This window comes from Pongo abelii, chromosome 14 (assembly GCF_028885655.2).
Source record: "Pongo abelii isolate AG06213 chromosome 14, NHGRI_mPonAbe1-v2.0_pri, whole genome shotgun sequence".
NCBI lineage: Eukaryota > Metazoa > Chordata > Mammalia > Primates > Hominidae > Pongo > Pongo abelii.
In genome coordinates this window covers 108,046,624-108,067,479 of record NC_071999.2, presented here as the reverse complement: position 1 = coordinate 108,067,479, position 20,856 = coordinate 108,046,624, and the positions used below count along the sequence as shown (strand labels likewise).

Here is a 20,856-nt window from a genome sequence, read left to right as displayed (position 1 = left end):
ACATCATTATTTTAGTACTTTCATTTCCTGTTCTGTCCTGCTTAGAATTAGACTTAGTTAAGAAGGACTTGAGTAGCAGCAGATAACCTCACTGTAAATAATTAATAGTTCTCTTACAAATGTATCTATAATAAAATTTCCAAAATCATCAAGCAGTTATCTCTAAGACTGATGCTAGAAAACCTACTAAACATTCAACATGTAACACTGCCATGGAAATACATTAAAGGGATATTAAGTTTTTTTAATGTTATAACGTTGCTATCTGCACTACGCAAAAATATATAAAATGCTTTTAACGTTTTATCAACAGAGAAGAAACAAAACATGGAAACATAAATGAGTAGTCTCTCTGACATTTGCATGCCATTCAGTTTTGATTAGTTCTTTCTAAATTTAGCTCCTTGGCAGGTGCACATCTTTTCCTGGCTTTGCTGGCATATCATATTGGTTCTACCACAGTCGTTTAGTTTTGGAATCACCTGTTTAACTTCTGGCCTGACCTCATTGCAATGACAAATCACACCTTCTGTGGACTTTTAAAATTCTGCTCTTTGAGAGACTTCACAGTTGATTTCTTTTGGTATCTAATGGTGTCAGAGACAATGTTTCTAGAGGCATGATTACAGGCTTGATTCTGTTTATTGTCGCATCAGTTCTTCAGAATGCTGTCAGCAAGACTGCTAACATTTAAAGGTTGAAGCTGAAGTACTCGTTTTACCCACAGCAGAAACGTCTTACTTATAAAGCGAAATAAAAGTTATTTAATTGGAATTTCTCAGAAAGTATCGGCAAAGATGATGTTTCTTAAACAAAATAAATCAGAAAGAAAAAATTGCACTATGCCCTGCTTCTTCCTGCCATTCATGGTAGACAATGTTTATCTTCACAGCGCTCTTCAACCTCATACCAGTGGGACTACGTGTTGTTGCCATCCAGGGAGTGAAAACAGGGTTGTATATAGCCATGAATGGAGAAGGTTACCTCTACCCATCAGTAAGTAAGACGCCAAAGATCTCGGCCGTTCGTTCAATGCATGTAAAATAACAATGGCAGCAACAACAAAAAGAAAGTTCTGTGTCTGTTGTTTCTGCCAGTTTTTGCCTTAGTATTTGATCTTTGTGAGAATGCTTAGAAGCTGTTTATTTATTATTCACCGGTGTTTAGTAATATGAGTTTATCTAAAGGAAGTGTAATACTATGTCTTAAATAGTGCTTTTGCCATATTTTAAAAAATAACCTAGTATACACGTGAATCTAATCTTTTGTATTTCTAGTTAGAAATGCACTTATCTTAGAGGGTTTCTTATAATTTTTTTAAAAGAAACAATATGAATTCTAAAAAAAGAGAAAAGTAAAAGGAGAGTGTTCTCTAAAGTAAGAATTCAAATTGTGTGGGTATTTTACTGAAAAAATAACTACTTATAATATTGAAATGTGTATTTCTTGCAAGCCTCTGTGTTTTGTGGTAATATTTATTGGAAGCTGAGCACTTTTCCAGCCATATGGCCTCTTCTGAAATATTTTCTATTTACAACTAATTTGCACTCAGATATGCTGTATTCATGCATATAATGTAGTTAGAATTCATTTCTGCCACAGGTTTAAGCAGTAAAGACTTAAAGGTGCTTTTTTCTATTCAGTCAATTTGGGAAATCCTATCACAGGGAAATGAAGTCTGAGCTGTGGATTCCCTTCATGGTGAGCTCAAAACTGCTGGCTCTTCTTATTCTGAGTTCCCTGAAGGGTGTTCCCACACAGAGAACTGGGTCCCACATTATGCAAATTGTGTTCTCTAGCACAAGATGAATATGCAGCATGTTGCCAGCAAGATCAAGCTAGAATTCCCTATGCTCCCTTTAGAAAAAATTAAATACAAAAAGGATCACTTTCTAGAGATGCTTTATTTTCAGATACAACTCAATCTTGTTGATTTGGAATTTGCTCTGTTATTTTTGTTTCTTTATCTTCTTCCCAAGTAATATTTTAGGGGCCTAAACATCATTAGATGCAGTGTCTACTGTAGCTTCTAGTTCTATCTTTCTGTTAATAATTGTATCACATTGCTGTACTCTGATACATATGTTGATGACAGGGAAATTGAAATGTTTGTTTTATCTTTGTGCTGCTGAGAGAGTTGCTTTTTATTTATTTATTTTTTGTCATGTGGTTGTAAATGTATGCCATTCTTTTTTAAAGGTAGGGTATATCATTTTGAGTATGTGTCTTAGCCTAAAATAAAAGTATTGATTATGCTTGGTGCAGGCTAAGCAGTAGGAATAGAAACAAGAAATGTGTTAACTGCCAAGTCCAGTCCCCTGCATTTTAAATACGGTTTCTGCATGCAGAAATCAGATCTCATGAGGGTCACTGCGTGCAATAGCATTTGCCCAGGGTGAGTCCCAGGAACAATTTCAGGCTTATTACTGGGTGTGTTGTTCTCTCCTCTCCTTCCTTCTGATTCTCCAGTTGCTTGGCTTCCAGGCCTCCCCTTTGGTGGCTTTATTCTCTAACTTACAGACGTTGGTTTTCTCCTCTTCCCATCCTTTGTTCTGAACCCAAAGTCTGGTAAGAGACACCGTTCACTCATCCCCTACCCTAAGAGATCTCCTCTGCCTAGGCCAGGCCCCTGTACGCCTTAGCCGTCTTTGGAAAGAGGACTTAGATAAAAACCAAAAGCGATTATGAATCTATATTAGTACCTCCTAATTAAACTGCTCTGTTTATTTCAATGCAAAAAACATTTGAACTTCAAATATTTCAGTACAAATAATTATCTTCAAGTATTTATTCCATAATTTGTTACTGAGAGCCTACTAAAATAGTAATATAGAGCACAATATAGCAATTATTATCCTAAAAATAATAATAGCTATACCTATACAATAACAATAGTGATGATATTTGTACAATCCACTCTGCCTAGTGCTGTTCTAAGCACTTTACCTGTGTTAGCTCGTTTAATTATCCCAATAACCTTTTATAACCAAATATTATTAAAATAAGGACACTGATATACAGAGAGTTTAAGAATCTGCCCAAAGTCACTCAGGTGGTAGATAGGAAAGATTGGAGCATAGTTAGTATGACTCATTAGCTTACATTTTTAACTGTTTTATTATTACTGCTTTTATGTGCCAGACATTTTTTCATAATATGGTCTGACACCTTTTCTAACAAGAAGTTATAAACACATTATGATGTAATGAAAAACTTTAGGGAATTGTTACCTAGGAAATAAACTGTATTTCAGTGCAATTATTGAGAAGTATAATTTCAAACATAATCTGTTTCCTTTAAAGATTTTTGAGTTAAAATTAAAATAATAGAAAATTTGTTGAGAAAAAGTTTGATATTATATAATGGGTATTAAATTTTTTTATATTTATTACATTTAACATTTAAGCTTTAAGTTTTAAAAGCCATGACAAATGTTGTTAACCCAACTAAGAAGTTTTGAACTAAGATGAGTAAATTTTTGAAAAAATGACAACTCCAGTCAAGCTCAGATTTAAAGAAAGAAGTTAATGGAGATTTAAATCTGAGAAATGAAGTCATCCATTTTAAGCTTATGCTAATTTTTTAAAAAGTTAATTTAATTTTTGTGCAGTGTAAACTAGTGTCTAATATGGAATTGATGTTTTTGAAGATCCATAGGTTTAGAAGTAGTCAATAAAATACTCAGGTCATCTAAGTTGAATTCTGGTAAAAGAATATCACAACGGTGATTTGACTTGAGGTGTATCTTCCTCTATTTTTATTTCAGGAAGTAACTTTCATAGTCCTTTGCTATCCAAATAAGATATTTAATGTGTCAGATAATTCCACCTTCTGGAGACAGAAAAAAGGTACTTGACTGAGATGTAAGTTCCCATTTCCAATGCTAAAGGCGCCTGTTCTCTGGGGAATCTTTTCTTCAATATGACGATAGTTATTTCTTTTGTGGTCCTAATGATTGCAATATGGTACTTGATATTGTGCTACAAGAGATTTAATGTCAGATACAAGCCATTTGATTGAAGGTACAGTGTGGGCTACAAGGACACAGAATAGAAACTGGCAGAGTAATAATTCTGCCAAAAAATTAGACAGTTTAAAATGACGTTTATGAACAAAAATGTACTTTAACCACTTATCACTATTTCTAGTGCTGAGAGAAGCAGTCAAGTTTTTTTGTTTGCTTGTTTGTTTTCCAAACCTGTGACTTCGAAAGACTAAGAAAATCCTCTGTAGAAAGCCAAGGTTTGGAATGTAAATTGTAAACAATAAGGAAAAACTGGTAATGAAAGGAAAATGTCATTCATCATCAGGGCAGGGATAAAGGATAGTTGAAGTGAGAATATGTTTCTGGCATAAGAAAGATGGAGGAGAAAAAGAAGGACGGAAAAGAGACTGATGATACAATGAGTAAATCTCTGGGCTTTATTCAGAACACCTGGGTCCTGGATCTGACAACCAATACCTGTGTTAAAACTTCCTAATCTCTCCTAGTCTGTCCCCTCTTCTGTCAGATTATAGGATTTCTCTTGAATCCTTCAAGTTAATTGTGGGGTTTAGAATTCTGGTTTTAGTATGATTGATTTTTCTGAATGATAAGGTAATTTTACATAAAATGCATAAAGATTAATTATTGGTATTTTATCACAGGCTGGCATTTATGAGAATATTATTTTCCTCCTGGTGCCATCAATGCTTCCATGTTCTAGGTGCAGGCATCTTCATGGTCATAAGTGCCAGTGTTCTCCTGAAATTAGCATCTCATCTGAGTCTGTTAACCAGATTGTATAAGTGGACAGAAAGAGAATCCCTTTTCATGTTGATTTTAAAAATAAACCAGGAAAATTCACGGTTACCATGTTTTGCAAATATTAGGGCTCATGCGAATCTCCTGGAAAGCCAAGAAAAGTACAGATTCCTTGGATCACCATCTAGATATTTTAGTTCAGTGGGTCTAATGGGAGGCCCAAGAATCAACAGTTTGTAAGGGTCACCCTCCCTCACTTCTGCTGGTTATTCTAAAGTTACTATTTCAACTGTGGACAATAACACAACAAGCATTGCTGCAATGGTATCTGGGGGAGATGGTGATAACATTAGACCAAGGTGATGGTAACAGAGTTGGTGAAAATCAGTAAATGGACTACTCAGGCACTGAAACTAAATATTTGGATTTTCTAACTTTTCTACCACTAAGCTGAAGTTTACAGAAGTTTGAAAGCAGACCGGCATACTTCTTCACTTATGCAACAACCCAGAACTTCTGGAATAGGGACTGGTCACCTCTGTGGGCTGGCATCATCTCTCCTACCTATCAATATAGGATAAATATGTATATATGAAATGCTCTTTAATAAGGAAAGCAAGATAAATGCTATGTATTCCTCAATAAGCATTTTCAAGGTCATCAAACTCTTATCCTCCCTACATAAGGTAGTGTTCTGATATCATATCTTTCAGGAGCATTTTCAAGTGAACCTCTTCTGCAAAGGTGGTTTTGCCTGCCCTCCTCTGTGCCAGCAGGCTTCTCTTATTGATGTGTCCTGAGCTGTGTTTCTGTCTGTCCTTAGCTTTCCAAGGGCACCAAGGCATAAAAGCGTCTGAGCAACCCACCTCATGTTTCCATGAACTGTTCATCTTTTTGCAGGATCCGTAATTCTAGCAAAACAAGGTGAAACAATGTTATTTTCCTCTTGACATTTATTCCTCTCTTCATTGCTTAAGTTTAGGGTATAGAAATACAATTGCTGTGTTTTGTCAGTGTGGTACCTATCATCCTTCAGAGTCTTTCTATTCTTCCCTAAGAGTTACACACCCAAAGACATACATGTCCCTCACCTGTAAGTACACACTCATGGAGTATTGCGTGAATTCATTGCCCATCCCTGGCACCTGTCCTGTCTCTGAGTAACACCTTTACATGCCTATTCTCATAAAAAATGTTCGCTATTTACTCAGACATTGGCAGGGCTTCCTATTCCTCCTCCCCCAGGTTTTATGTTTATTTGTTTTGTTGTTGTTGTTTGCTACCAGGCAGTGCATCTGCTTAATCAAATAAACTGAGCTCTAGTGGCCATCAGTGGCCATCAACATCCATTGCAGGCAGACCAAGGGCCTTGGCAGCATTTGGTTGCTCATCCTGGGGAAGAGCCTTTCATTCTCCCTGGGAGCACTGAGGCAAAGCTATACCAAGTTCATCTAGTACACACAGGTGCCCCTTTAAGAATGGAAATTCTTTTATTCTTTATCTTTCATCCTTCATCTCTCTGAACAGGTTGGTTTCTTTATCATAAAAAGTATATTAAACTTGAGATGATTATTAATGTCTCCAATTATTACAACAATCTATGACACTATGCATGTTTTTCTGCACAAACAATATCTAACACTTTTTGGGGATATATATACACATATACACACATATATAATTCTCATATGTATGTGTATGTTTCATTGAAATTATGCATTCTGCTCAAATTATATATACATTTATCCCATGATTATGAGTGTTTCTGTTTATATTAATAAAATGTTAAATAACAGTTTTAACATGTGCACATACTTTAAAGCTTTACTTGTTATCCTTTAACAATATTTCTTTTTTTAATCAAGCTTTTCTGTGACTTCTTTCACATTACAGTTCAGTTGGATATATCTGCCAGGTTGAAATGGCTATTATCCTTTCTTGATATCTTGGCCAAGATAATTTATAGTAATAATAAAGCAAGTGTGATACTTCAGCTAATTTTCCCCCTAATGCTAATTTCAACATCCAGCATTCGTGTAATTCCCATGACATTGAATATTGATGCACAGAATGTAATTGGTTATGTCCAAGAATGCCATTATCTACTTAGGGTCACTAACTGGAAAGAAAAAGAATTTGAGAAACAAATACAGCTAGTAAACTGCATTTAACTAGTTATAAATCATCTTTTGGACAACAGAAATTATGGAATATCCAATTTTTTTATTTGTTAGGTTGAAGCTAGATAACAGAAATAAATTACTGTGATACTGTCCAGATTCCAGTGACATTTTATGGAATATAAAGAAAGACATTGGAGTGGATAATGAAAAACATACTGAGAGCCTAAGAAAAAGAAGAGGAAAAAAAATAAATATAAAGGAAAGAAGATAATAGAACAGCAGTAGTTAGATGCTTTGGCAGCATTGTGGAAAGAAAAGAGAAAAGAAGAGAAAGGAGAGAGGATGGGAGGATGAAAAAGGAAGGAAATGAAGAAAACCCATCACAAGAAGAGAAAGGGAGACCTTGTTTTCTGCTCACTCCACCATGTTCCTGGAATCCACCTGACTCCTGATTCTAACTTTCTACATGGTGTAGAAAAACAAAACCATCCCTCTTAAAGCTCAGCCCAGTTTCCTACCATACCCAAATTACCTTATCTGCTCTAGCCCTTTGGACACATTCACCTATTTCCCCTTCCCGAAAGTCCTCTTCTAGAGTGATGGCTGTGTTTGCTTCATGTGAATTTCAGGCAAAACAAAGAACAAACAAACAAGAAAACTGCTATGATCATAGTTAACTTCCAGAGGATTTCACTGGTGACAGTGAGAATGAGTGGAAAGGGATGTCAGCAGTGTCTAAAAATCTACTACAGTCATCCAAATGAGGATACCGAAAACTTGAATTAAGAAAGAAAGCTAAATAAGGCTTGAGAATTACGAAACATTTGTCATTGTGTTTTCTTGGCTTGTTTTTGGATAATGTGCATGTGTGTATGTGTGTTGTGGGGGCAGGGGTTCTGTGTGATCTGAATGCCTTTAGGTGAGGCATGCACTCCACCACTGTGGCCACACGGTAACCACTCCTTAATTTTAGAAAGGAAGACACCACACACACAGGCTCCCTTTGTTTCTATATGTATGTTGACTTTGTTTATGTGCCTGCAGACACCAGTGTCTGCAACTTCTGAATTAACGTGGTGGAAAAAAATGAGAGATATTTTAAAGTGTTTTCTGAGAAACTGTGGAAAGAACTTCATGGTTGTCTGGGCATGGAGACAGCAGAGTCATAGCTCATCTGGTAAGACTAGCTTAGAACTAGGTAAGCTGTGATGCTATTCACTAAGAAAATAAAGCCCAGAAGCAGGACGGGGTGAGTGGATGGAGTAAGATGCTGCATTTGGTTAAGGACATGCTTAGTTTGCCCACAGGACATCCAAGTGGATTATAGTCACAGAATGACTATTGGATGATGATGAAGCTCATTGATCCTAGAAGGATCACATCTCAGGGCTTTCTTGGGAAAGGTATGCAGATAGAATCAATTCTGTGACAGATGGTATTTTTTTTCCTATTCTTCCTGCATGTGAGACAAGGATGAATATGCTGGGTCAGTGACATCAGCATAAAGTTAGATATTACAAAGAAGTTTATTAAATAACATGAGGTCTTGAGAAATCTTTCTCACATATTTTGATTCATAAGTATATAGAATCTACATGGTCAATTTTGGATACTGGATAATAGAGCAGAATACTAGCTGAATTAAATTCAAAACTTGTGTTTCTACAAAATTGATGCTAATAATATATGAAGGGAATATCAGGGCTTCAGATCCTCTTATAGTGGTTCACAAACATCAACATTTATAAGACTTATTCAAATGATTTTGAAAATGACCTGATCTCAGATATTAACAAAACAGAATCCAAGACTCCAATTAAGTGGTTTCAACATACCTCAAGAATCATAATTTTGAGGGCTGGGCACAGTGGCTCATGCCTATAATCCCAGTGCTTTGGGAGGCTGAGGTGGGGAGATAACTTGAGCCCAGGAGTTCCAGGCTGCAGTGAGCTGCGATCACACCACTGCACTCCAGCCTGGGCAACAGAGTGAGACTCCATTTCTAAAAAAACAAAAAAGGAATCATAATTTTGAATATGTATCCCAGGCATGTCTAGTGCTGGTGACCAAGGTCTAAACTACTTTCCCACAAATCATGACTTTTCAACTACCTGCTTTTATATCTACCGTTGATTATTGTCATTACTATTGTTATAATTTATAAATTCCTAGTTCAGGGCTTGAACTAGGAGTAAGCAGAATGACATGACCATACATAGAGGTCACCTTTTCCATTAACCAGATGAGTTGGCCTTTGGGGAGTGCATAGAGAAAACTTCTGGTTGTGGCCACTCCTCTTAGTCTGTGGGAAGAAAAGGACAAGAAAATGTCTCCTCGAGCACCAAGATGATATAGGGAAAGACAAGACTTCCGCTGAGACTTCAGAAAATGAAATAAGAAACAATAGAAACAAAGCAAGACATTAAATTTCCAACCAATAATGGCTGGTTTGCAATCTTGAAAAAGAGATGTAGTCTACACCACGTAAAGCTCAAAGGAGAAATCAGCCCGAGACCATCAACAACAGGGCTGGCAGGCGCCTGCTGAGTTGAAGGGCATGACAAGAGCATCCTATTGGAGCAGGTTGTCAATGTCAACCAACCTGGATTGCTTCAGAAGTGGTTGCTTTTTAGATTAAAAAAAGATAGATATAACTATATTTAATAAATCGCTTCCTTTCCCTAGCCTTCTATTTTCTCTGAGGCTTCATTTTGTTTGTATCTAAGCAGAGATTTCCAGACAAGTTCCATTTCTGGGTTAGAGGAGATGTCCTTCTCCTTCCAGAGGTGATCAGCAGTTACATCAAGGTGCTCAGTGTGAGACGGAAGTGGCTCGTCCTCCATGTCCAGTGTGGACAGTGGGTTGTTCCCATATGGGCCCATCATAACATGTATTTCCTAATTGCAACCAAAACCATATGACCTACTTAAAAAATATTAAACACACAAACTACTAACAAGGGTTTGCAAGAAATATATGGAAAACCATTCAACTCAATATTCATAACTCAAATATATGCTGAGGAGTAGAGCTCTTGGTATCAAAGTGTATATTAATGAATTCATTTTTTTGCTCTTTCAGCAAGTATTTATTGTACTCCTTCCATTGTCAGCTATTGTACAACATATGCCAAGACTTCAAAGATAAGTTAAAAATTGTGGTTTAAAATTGAAAAAAAAAAAACCAAAAACCTGAAAGTCCAATAGACAACAGTTAAGTTAACCATTAAAGGACATTTTGACTAAATGAATTCTAAGAGTTCTATCTTTTCTCAGACTCTGTGATTCCATGAAAATATTTGTCCCACTTCCTCAAGTAGTGACAGCTATGTAGGGCATTTTAATCTGTACTTCTTGATTAATTACTGTTAAGGTGAAACCAATTTTCACAGTACATTTTATTAATTTATTCCTCAAGTGGCTTCATGTTCATGAAATGTACTGTGCACATCACTTGTCTTTTTTCCCCACTGAAAAAATTCAGTGTCAGCAAAGAAGATATGTCTATTTCTCAAGGTAAAATTGCAGAAAAGTACTTATTTATACGCTGCTTTGCTGAAAGAGCATGATAAATCCACAGACACAGAGGCAGATATTCAACGGCTGCATTCTAATATGGCCATATTTGCATTAATGAAGTGAGTGGTAATGTCATCTTTAACTTAAGAGAGAATCTCAGGGGAGAAAAAATAAACCCTAATTTTTAGTAAATGTTGCCACCACTTAAACTTGAACGTTTTAAAGCAAGAGCATTAATAATTATAATTAGAAAAAGAGCTTTGTTATTTCTACATGTTCATAAAATGACACAAAATACTTTGGTTTTATATTTTCTTTCAGCGTCAAAGAAGAAAATCATAAATATCACTGCAGTTTGTATTTTTATCCTGATTTCCTCTGGGGGTTAAAAACTATGTAAACTACTGTAAATAGTAACAACATTTATATTGATCAAAATGTTTCAAATTTTGGTTAGCTATATTTGTGAATGGTACATGGTAGGTGGTAGATGGTGAAAATAATTTTTATGTGTAAGGAGTTTCAAAGATTATCTAAAACATGGAGGCCTAAAACAATAGATGAAACACTATTTCAAAATGTATTCTCTCTTTGTTTTCACTCTCCATGTTACAAAAATGGCAACAAATTACGTAAATGCCAAGAAGGCCAATATATCATACAATAAATGACAAATCAACTTTAACACTGAAACAACAATTAATAGCTATTAAAATTTGAAACAAAATTGTGCATCTTTAAAAATTATACACACATGTGAGAGGACTCATGACTGAAATCTCAATATACCATCTATCCAAGTTGAGTTAAGTTATTTTCCTTTTTTTTTTTTTTTTTTAAGATAATTATTCTTCTTCCTACTTCTGGGAGGGACAGTGTATGGGAGGTACCTGTCAGGCACTGTGAGAACCCTGGGCTCTGAACAGATATGGGGTATTTCTCTCAGTATCCTCAATGCAGCTCCAATAACTAATCCCATTTCTTAATCACTTTGGAATTAATAAGAAAGATAATTTATTTTAGAAATTCACGAAAATATGAAAAACGACTTTTTTCTTTTTTTCCAGAGAAATAACTAAAACAATTCTTATTGAAAAGCCAAACTATACATTTTCTTCACAAGTTGTATACTAAAAATTGGCAAAATAACTCCCTTGGTGATAGCTTTCATTGTTTTTTTTCTTTTTTATGTTGTTTGTATCTATGGATTTTATATAGTTTTAAAACTATAAGCTATTGAAACAATAGTGTTCATTTATTTGACTGAAAATATTGGCCACATTTTTATTGTAATATGACCTGTCCACCAGAATTGATCTAACACATTCTAGAGCTTAGAGAAAAATAATGATATTAAAGATAGACTCAGATGCAGTCTTGTGGGACCTAAGAGTTTCTACAGACATGAGTTCCATGCACACTACATTTTAAGTTTGACTTCACTATATTATGGAAAGACATATTGTGCTCTGTGCTGTTTAGGGTTTCACTAAAAGTTGGTTGTTGGTGTTCAGATAACTCATGCTGGAATGCAATTTCATGGAAAGGGTGCACAATGTTCTTTTCAGCAGAAACATATTAGATCTCTGAGGGGTTTTGTCCAGGGTTAGACCTTGGTTTTAAGATTTGACCACTCCACTATATTAAATAAAGAGAGATGAGTCACATGTTAACAAGCATGTCCCAGCCCATACAAAAGCACCATAATTGGTTGCTATTTGCTGTTCCAATTGAGGTAGAGACTGAATGGGAATAACATATTTTTTGTGAGGCTTAGGAATAACTAGATTTTTGTTCTCTGACAAGGTGGAGGTATTTTATTTGGGCATTCATCCTGGCTCCTATTATTTAACAGAAATCATTATGTGAGCAAAAAAGAAACATCATTCTACTTTACTATTAAGCTGACACTAGTGTCTAATTGTACTAACCCAATAAATTGGTGAATATTGGTTTATTCCATGAGAAAAGCATCTGTTGATGTTATGAAATAAATTAACTGTGTGTGCCCTTCATGAGGAAACAATGACAAAGAGTTGATACTTAATGACTCCCCGTTAATGTAAACATCTCCAATGAACTCATCTGCCTTTCAACTATGGACCTTTTATAATACTGTTTCTATTACCTATACCTTAGACCACGTGCAAAAGAGATGCCTGTCACAGCAAATTATTTTCTATGGTGGGCAATACTGTGTTATTGTTCAAAAGTATTGGATTCCTAACTGTATTTCAGACATAGCTTTGAAGAAATCAATGTCTTTCTTGCTTATAGGTAATGAATAAAATTGTAACATGATGATATATTACCTTCGAGAGTTGTATAGTTATTGTGTTATGAGAAACAACTGTTTTATTAGAAGTCAGGTAAAATGCTTACAATGCAAAGATGCAAATTTATTTGCAAGTGCCTTCTTTGTAATCAAAATGTGCTCATATTCTTACGGTTGTGTTAAATGGTAAAATAATGGTAACAAAATTATGCAACTCTGGAAGAAGTCATAGCCTTGACCACATTATTATTTAAATATTGCCATTTAACGTTTTACTTCCTGTTTTATAATCATAAATTGTTATCAACAGAGGTAATATAATTTTTGTATTAAAATTATCAGTAGTAATTATTGAATAAAATTCTTCCTCTTGGTATATAGTAATAAATAGATACTGCCAGTTGAATAACTCTACCTCCCATTTAATGGTAGCCACTATGCCTAACTTCTACACTATTTTTCAAAAATATCAATTAGAAATCTATATTTCTAGCAATATTAATAACAGAAAAATCAACTTTTAAACCATTCAAAAGTTGTCTAGACAATTTTTACCTAGAGATGAAATAAGAGGCATTCTTTTTTTTTTTTTGGGTAAACCTGGAGTTTATTATGGTAAGTAAAATAAGCCAGGAACACACACACAAATATCCTGCATGATTTCACTTATATGCATACTTAAAAAATGTCAAACTCATGCTCTTTTAATGTCCAAGGAGAACTAAACTCTGACTTGAAATATTATATTAAAATAATAAAAATTATTAAGAAATTTTTCCACGGATGCCATAAATGGTTTAGCTATTTTCCTAATGCAGTTTGAGTCATTTGAAAGATGGTTTTACAGAGTTAGCAAAGCCACATGTATACCCAGGAGAAGCAGCAGTGAGACTTTATTTAATTTAAAATTACATTGTACAAGAAGGCTTGCACGTTGAAGTGGATAGACAGAAGAATTACCTTGGGCAAGAGTTCCCCTGTGTTCTTAAAAAAAAAAAAAAACTTGTAGGAATTTGAATGCAGACAAAGGTATTATTAATTTTTATGCGTCATTCATGCAATAACAACAACAACCATAAAAAGAAAAGAAAACCATGTCAGCAATACGTGGTTGTTTAAATGCAAAGTATGTTCAATTATACTCTGGTTCTCTGAGCCACAAAAGCCAGTCTTTATTTTACTTTATGCCTCATGGTCAGTCCTTCAAGCCAATTAGAAATCCCTCAGACTTCAAAATCATGAACTATCAGGTCCAAAATATGATGCAATTTTAACTTTTTTATAAATAATAACTTCATTATGTTATGTTTCTAATAGTGATTAGGAAACACTGCTGAATGTGGCACATAGCAGGACTTAATTTCAATGATCAGGTATTCCAGCCATTTTCTGAACAAGAAAGAGACTGGCCCAGGGGTCTGCTGAAACTTTTCATATCTGGCAAATAATTAGTGTATACTAATTTATACAGTGGTAGAATGTTAAAATGAACTTAACCATTCTGTTCAATGTCTACTTACATTTTCTATTGATGTCAGTGTTTTACCTAGAAGCATTTGGTACTTTAAAATAGTTTTGACATTTAAAAAGTGATATATTGCATTCTTGATTATGTGAAATGGTGACAGTAAGAACAGCAAGTTGAAGAAGACACATAAAGCCCAGGTTGTGCAAAGGTAGGAAACCCAAGCCCAGAGTCACTGTTAATGTATTAAGAAATTATTATCATTAATGTCACTTCAAAGTGAGTTTGTTAAGGGTAAGTCTATAAGCTGAAGGGTTGAATGTAGAATACATGGGTGTGATACCACTAGAGAAAAATACAATTAGTTTATTAAGTGTGTTGTGTGTGTGTGTGCATTTGTGTACAATTATATAATCATGAACTACTAAGACAAAGTCTTTCCTACACAATGAAAAGGGTATACACATAAAATTTGGTATTCTGATACGTACTCATAGGTATTTTTCTCTTTGTTATAGTTAAGGGATTTTCCTGCACACTCATTTGTGAAGGCTATGAAAATAAAATCCACCCTTAGGGCTATTGTGTAAGATCTATAATGTACAACTTCTGATATTTTTAACTCTTCAAAGGCAAATGACTTCTAGAATTCATTTCTTAGACAGGCTACAGAGTGGGATTGATAGGTGGACAGGTATCATGGGAGGAGAAAATGCCCAGCTCAAAAGATTGAATGAGAGCTGGCAATAGGATCAGCACTTATTTAAGTATTTGGGCCTCTGAGTGACCTTGAGAATTCTGAATGACTTTTTACAACATGATGATGACATTTGAAATGCTTTGCAAGAAATGCATAAAACACTCCATTATGTTTTGTTTAATCTTCAGATATTGTGATTACATTTTGACAGAAAGGTGGCAATTAATTATACTGGGTCAGCAAACATCAGCATGTCCATCATATACACGTGAGGAACAAGTCAGAATTTCAACAGCTCTGCAGTAAGCCTGGTGTGTTTAGTGCGAGCAGCAGTATTCTCCTCTCTCTGACAGTTCTTCTAATACCATAGAGCAATCTCAGTGATGAAACATCAGTTTAGTAGGGAATGAATGAGTGCTGTTTCTATTTTCTTATATACTTTGGGATCACTCTTAGAAATCTTAGGAAGACTAAAATTATGATAACAGCAATAAGCATTTATATTTATGCATAAATGCATATACATACTTGTTATAATCTCAAATAAAGAAAAGATTCCATCCAAACACATGATTCTTCTAAATTGTACTCACACAGTTTGAGTACCTGTAAGATATCTGCAAATGGAGTTAAATGTGATAATTTCTAACATTGTGTTTGCCTGCATTAGGAACATATCTCAACAGTACTGCAATGTAGAATAGATAGTTTAAATGAGCATTTTTATCTCATATCATATAATAGTGATTCAGCAAATATGATGATTGTGCAGAGATGTTTGAGACAGAAATCAAAACAGAGCCATCAATGCATGTAATAATTTCGAGGTCACATAATGAGTTTGAAATAAAATTAATAGAGAATCCTTTTCTTTTGATGAGGAGTTAAAATATATACAATGAATACTTGAGTATCAGTCTGTAATTTTTTTTATTCCCCAAAGTGATTAGTAGTGAGGGCTATAATGTTTGGGAACATTTAAAATATTTATATGGCCATGCATGGTAGCTCACACCTGTAATCCCAGTGCTTTAGGAGGCCGAGGCAGGAGGATCACTTGAGGATAGGAGCTTCAGATCAGCCTGGGCAACATAGCGAGACCCTGTCTCTACAAAAAATAAAATTTTAAAATATTATCCAGGTGTGGTGGTGTGCACCTGTAGTCCTAGCTATTTGGGAGGCTGAGGAGGATCATAGGAGCACAGCACTTGGAGGTTACAGTGAGCCATGATCATGCCACTGCACTCCAGCCTGGGAGGCATAGAAAGGCCCTATCTCTAACTAAAAAAAATTAAAAATAAAAATAAATAAATAAATAATACACTAAAATATTTTTGTGCAGATTTATCAGATATGTATATTATTATTGCTTTCACTATGAAGAGACAATTTGTTGGTAATAGGTTAATGTCAAAGTTGCTTCTTTCGATGACTGTCAGTCCCTTTCCTTGCCACTCCCAAAGGGGTGATGAGGTCAGATACTTCCCCATGAACCAGAATAGACAGTGGGGTGACAGAAAGGTCATCTTGGAAATAGAATAAGAGAAACAAGGTGGCGGGCCAAGATTGGGTATCCTACATACCTCCCATAGTTATTTTGATCTCTTTATGTGATCATTCTACACACTCAGATGATCACAAGACTGGGCAACCATCTCTCTCATTGTGTCTCTTATACACCTGCATCAAGCAAGGTGTCCCTAAGTCCTAAATATTCTAAATAAATAGCACTTTCCAAGTATCTGCCTATTTCTGTAGGATTCCCTCAAGGAAATTATTAAGTTCCTTACCATAGTCATTAATTCAGCAGACATTGATTTACGGTGGAATTTGCTTCAATTGCTGATATTTAAATAGTGACCTAAATGAAATTGTTAGTTTCCTATGAATATAATCAAGGACACCAAGTTCTCTGGCATTTAAAATATTTCAATTATCCACTAAGCAAGACATCTATTTGCATATCGTGTTGGGAAACGTAGGTATCTGGTATCATGGGTCCTTGCCTTGGGAAAGGTGGATCAGGTAGGGAAAGAATGAGGAGTTTTGACATCAAGTTTTCTTCTTATATGTCATTAGGCCTGTCGTGGATCTCTGAGCCCTGATTTTCTGTCCTGACAAAGACATTTCCTTTAAGAGAGTGTCATAAAACTTAAAGAAAGGATGTATTTAAAAGTACTTACCCCAAAATCCACACTCAAATATTATGACTGTGCAGACAGCCCCACATATGCAAATGATGTTACTGTTTCACATTGTCTTGTCATTGACTTTTGTCAGCAGGTAACTTGGGACTGTGTTTTTCCTCCTTCAAGAAAAGGATAAAATAGTGTTATGCATAAGAAAAACCCCATATTCTTCAGTATGGAAGGTTGTTTGAAAACTCTACCATTAGAAATATTGTCATGCTTGTGGGTAATTAGGAATTATGATATGTATTAATGTCTTATTGGAAGGATTACAATGATATGAATAAGGTTGAAGTACATAGACCCACATTTTTTTGACGTCAGCTTTTCTTTGAACACTCATGTGTTTTGGTGGCTGGCATTTCAGAATTGCAGTGATATTGATAGATACGGCAACCAGCCTGTAATGTAATTATTTTAGTAAAATAAAAACACCTCAGTAGCATAAGTGTTCAGTAACATAAGTGTAATTTCAAATGTTACTTTATTTTTGCTTCTAATCTTCTGCTGGGAAAATCTTTTCTACACTGGCAGATTATCCAAAGAAAAGCAGAATCTGTTCCTTGAGAGTCCCAGCCCTAGGCACGGCTGACCTGACCGAGCCTCTGATTCCACCACCTGCAAGCTGTGTGACCATGGGAGGCTACTTCCCTTAGTGGATAATAATTGAAATATTTTAAATGCCAGAGGGCTTGGTGTCCTTGATTATATTCGTAGGCAACTAACAATTTCATTTAGGTCACTATTTAAATACCAGCAATTGCCTTGGTTTTCTTTGGTTTTAAATGATGGCTTTAAATTGTGACTATTGAATGAGTTAAAAGATTAAAGTACTCAGAATGATGTCTTACACTTAGCAAGGGCTCTTAAAATGTTAGTAGTGATGAAGAGGAAGAGGAGGAGGAGAGAAAGGTGAGCTAGGAAAGGGGATGAGAAGAAGGCAGAGGCATAGGTTGAAGTCCCTCACTTTTGAATCGCCTTGTTTAAACAACTCCCTTAAATCAGTTGCAATAGAATGTTACTTGATAATTTTATATTATTTCCTTGTCCAGATTGTAAATTGCTTAAATGCAAGTGACTGGTTGTAGGAGTTTGCTAGGACTGCGGTATCAAAGTACCACAAACCTGGTGGTGTAATCAACAGAAATGGATCATCTCAGTTGTCCAGGTCAGAAGCCCGAGATCGAGGTGTCGGCACTCTTGGTTCCTTCTGAGGGCTCGCGGGGAGAAATCTGACCCAAACCTCTCCCATGCTGAGTTTGCTGGCAATCTTAGGCATCTCTTGACTGGTAGAAGCACCATCCTGACCTTGCTGTCAGGATCACATGGCAGATCCCACAGAACTAGGTAAATCTACCTGTGAGCCTGTCTCTGTCTCTGTGTTCATTGTCCCTCTTCATAAAGACACCAGACATATTGGATTAGGGCCCACTCTAATAGCTCATTTTAACTTAATTAAAATGAGTGCTAAGTGTCAAGCATGGCTCTGAGTACTGTAATGTTTCAACCCACTTTAAAGACTCTACCTCTGAACATAGTTACATTCATTCATAGCTACTAGCAGTTAGGAGTTTGATGTCTTTTGAGGAAGCACAGTTCAATCCATAATGCACATCTTATTTAACTTCCTATCCCTCATAAATGATATGTAACACCTTCTGCATCTTAGAGACTCAAAAACATATTGAAAGAAATGACTGAATAAATGAAACTGTTTTGGTTAGGAAGTTGCAAGTCAAATATGAAGAAGGGAAAATTATTCTCATGACTTTTAGCATTTCAGATTGGGCAAAAATCTATTGGGCCATAGTTCTGGATATAGAAAAAAAAAAATATATATATATATATATATATTTCCTTTTGAGACAGAGTCTCGCCCTGTTTCCCAGGCTAGAGTGTAGTGGCACAATCTCAGCTCACTGCAAACTCCACCTCCTGGGTTAGAATGATTCTCCTATCTCAGCCTCCCGAGGAGCTGGGACAGGCGCCTGCCACTATGCCTGGCTAATTTTTTTTATTTTTATTTTGTATTTTTAGTAGAGGCAGGGTTTCACCATGTTGGCCAGGCTAGTCTCGAACTCCTGACCTCAAGTGATCCACCCACCTTGGCCTCCCAAAGTGCTGGGATTATAGGTGTGAGCCAGTGTGCCTGGCCAGAACACTTAAATATTATATCCACTTGAGTTAGAATTTATTTTGCTTACATTGCATTTGGATAACGGATTATTTGACCCTTCCTTTTCTTCCTGCCCTCCTCTCCCTCTTTCATATTTGCTCCTTATAAATCTCATAATTTTTTTCTTTATTAAGGAACCACATTTATAAAAAATTCTAATGTGTGTTTAATTTGGAATGGCCTACAGTTGTCAGAGCTTTGGTGGTAGCCTTGTCCCACATCTTCCTTTCATGATGGCGGATATCCCAGAGGAGCTGAATGAGTCTCCCAAGTTCACTCAGTTAATTAGGGGGAGAGCTGGAGTTTGACCTGGTGCTTATGACTCCCAGGAAGAACATTTTCAGGAACTTAATTGCCTCTCAACATGCACCATCCCTAAAGGAAAGCTTGGCCAGAATACAGCTGAACTATGCTCAGCCATGTATCTCTCTCTCATCCATTTCTTTCTTGAATCTAGGTTTGTCTTGTTTAATAATCATGTTTCCTCATATTTGTCTAGATTTGGTCGCATGGGTAAGTCATACATTTTATGTAAATATCATTAAAGTATTTGTTGAAAGATAGTACGATTCTATCTAAGTATATAAACATCCAGCATCTTCTACATCAGTGCCCCTGTGCCTAGAGAAGGAAAGTGTGGAGAAGCTTGAGTTGGAGACCTTCCTACTTTTTGTGCCCAAGTGGCTGCCCATGTTTATGAAAATTAATGGTAGACAACTAGGGAGTTAATGTAGTAAAACAAAAATGTTCCTCCATTTAAATAAAATTGTAAGCAAACACCTCCTGATTTTGTTATTTGTAAGCATTTGGTTTCAGGTCGCTTATGGTGATTTTGTGTCCCTTACAGTCCTCAGAAAACCCCCTTTTCCCACTCTAAATGCTGAACATACGTCAGGAGTCAGCAAAAACTACTCAAAGCTGCAATTTGTTAAAAGTATAGATGTGAGAATAGATTTTTCCACACACAGAGACAGAAAAATTCTAACTAGTGGCGCATGTCACATTCAAATAATCAGCACTACAAAAATGTCCTAGTTTAAAACACAGGCTGGGAGAACGGAGCAAGGAAGGAAGAGAAGAAAGGACAGAAGATACAAAAAGTGAGCGAGGAAGTAAAAGAAAAATACAAGTCCAATACACTTTTTTTCATTTATGCCAACATTTTTATTTTTTCAGGTTAGTTTGCGAAGTAAAGAAACTATTAACATTCAGAAGATTTTTTTGTATGAGTTTCTTTAAATTCCAAACAGATTTTTATTTTTTATTTTTTTATATCTTTGAACTTACAGAAAAGTTGTAAAAATACTGAGAATAACTTCTATACCCTTTATCAATGGTCAATAATTGTTTAATGTTTTGCCACATTTACAGACACTTTTCTCTCCTTCTCTTCCCCTCTCTCTTTGGGTTTGTATTAGTACTATTTTCTCAAACCATTTAAGAATTAGTTTGACTATTATTCCAGCCCAGAGTGACTTTCATGGTTATAGTCTCTCTTTTTCTGTTATCCGGTGGCTGGAAAAATTACCTATAGTTCCTGGATTTGCCAATCATCTCTAAAACATATAACAAATCTAAACCTCATTGTAGCTGAAGGAATGTGTCTCCCTTGGCAGTCACTCATTTCTTTTGCCTCCTCCTTCCTCTTGTTTTTGATACTAAATTA

General features: G+C 35.6%; 1 protein-coding gene across 4 annotated transcripts in view; it reads left to right on the top strand.

Moving 5' to 3' along the window:
• The window catches only part of FGF14 (fibroblast growth factor 14), a 677,860-nt gene that overhangs the window by 527,062 nt on the left and 129,942 nt on the right, over window positions 1-20,856 (top strand). For all 4 annotated transcript variants that reach the window (XM_009248765.4, XM_054529201.2, XM_054529200.2 and 1 more), the window contains exon 3: window positions 893-996. In XM_009248765.4, the coding sequence (XP_009247040.1) occupies window positions 893-996 (104 nt within the window). The remainder of the gene's footprint in view (window positions 1-892; window positions 997-20,856) is intronic.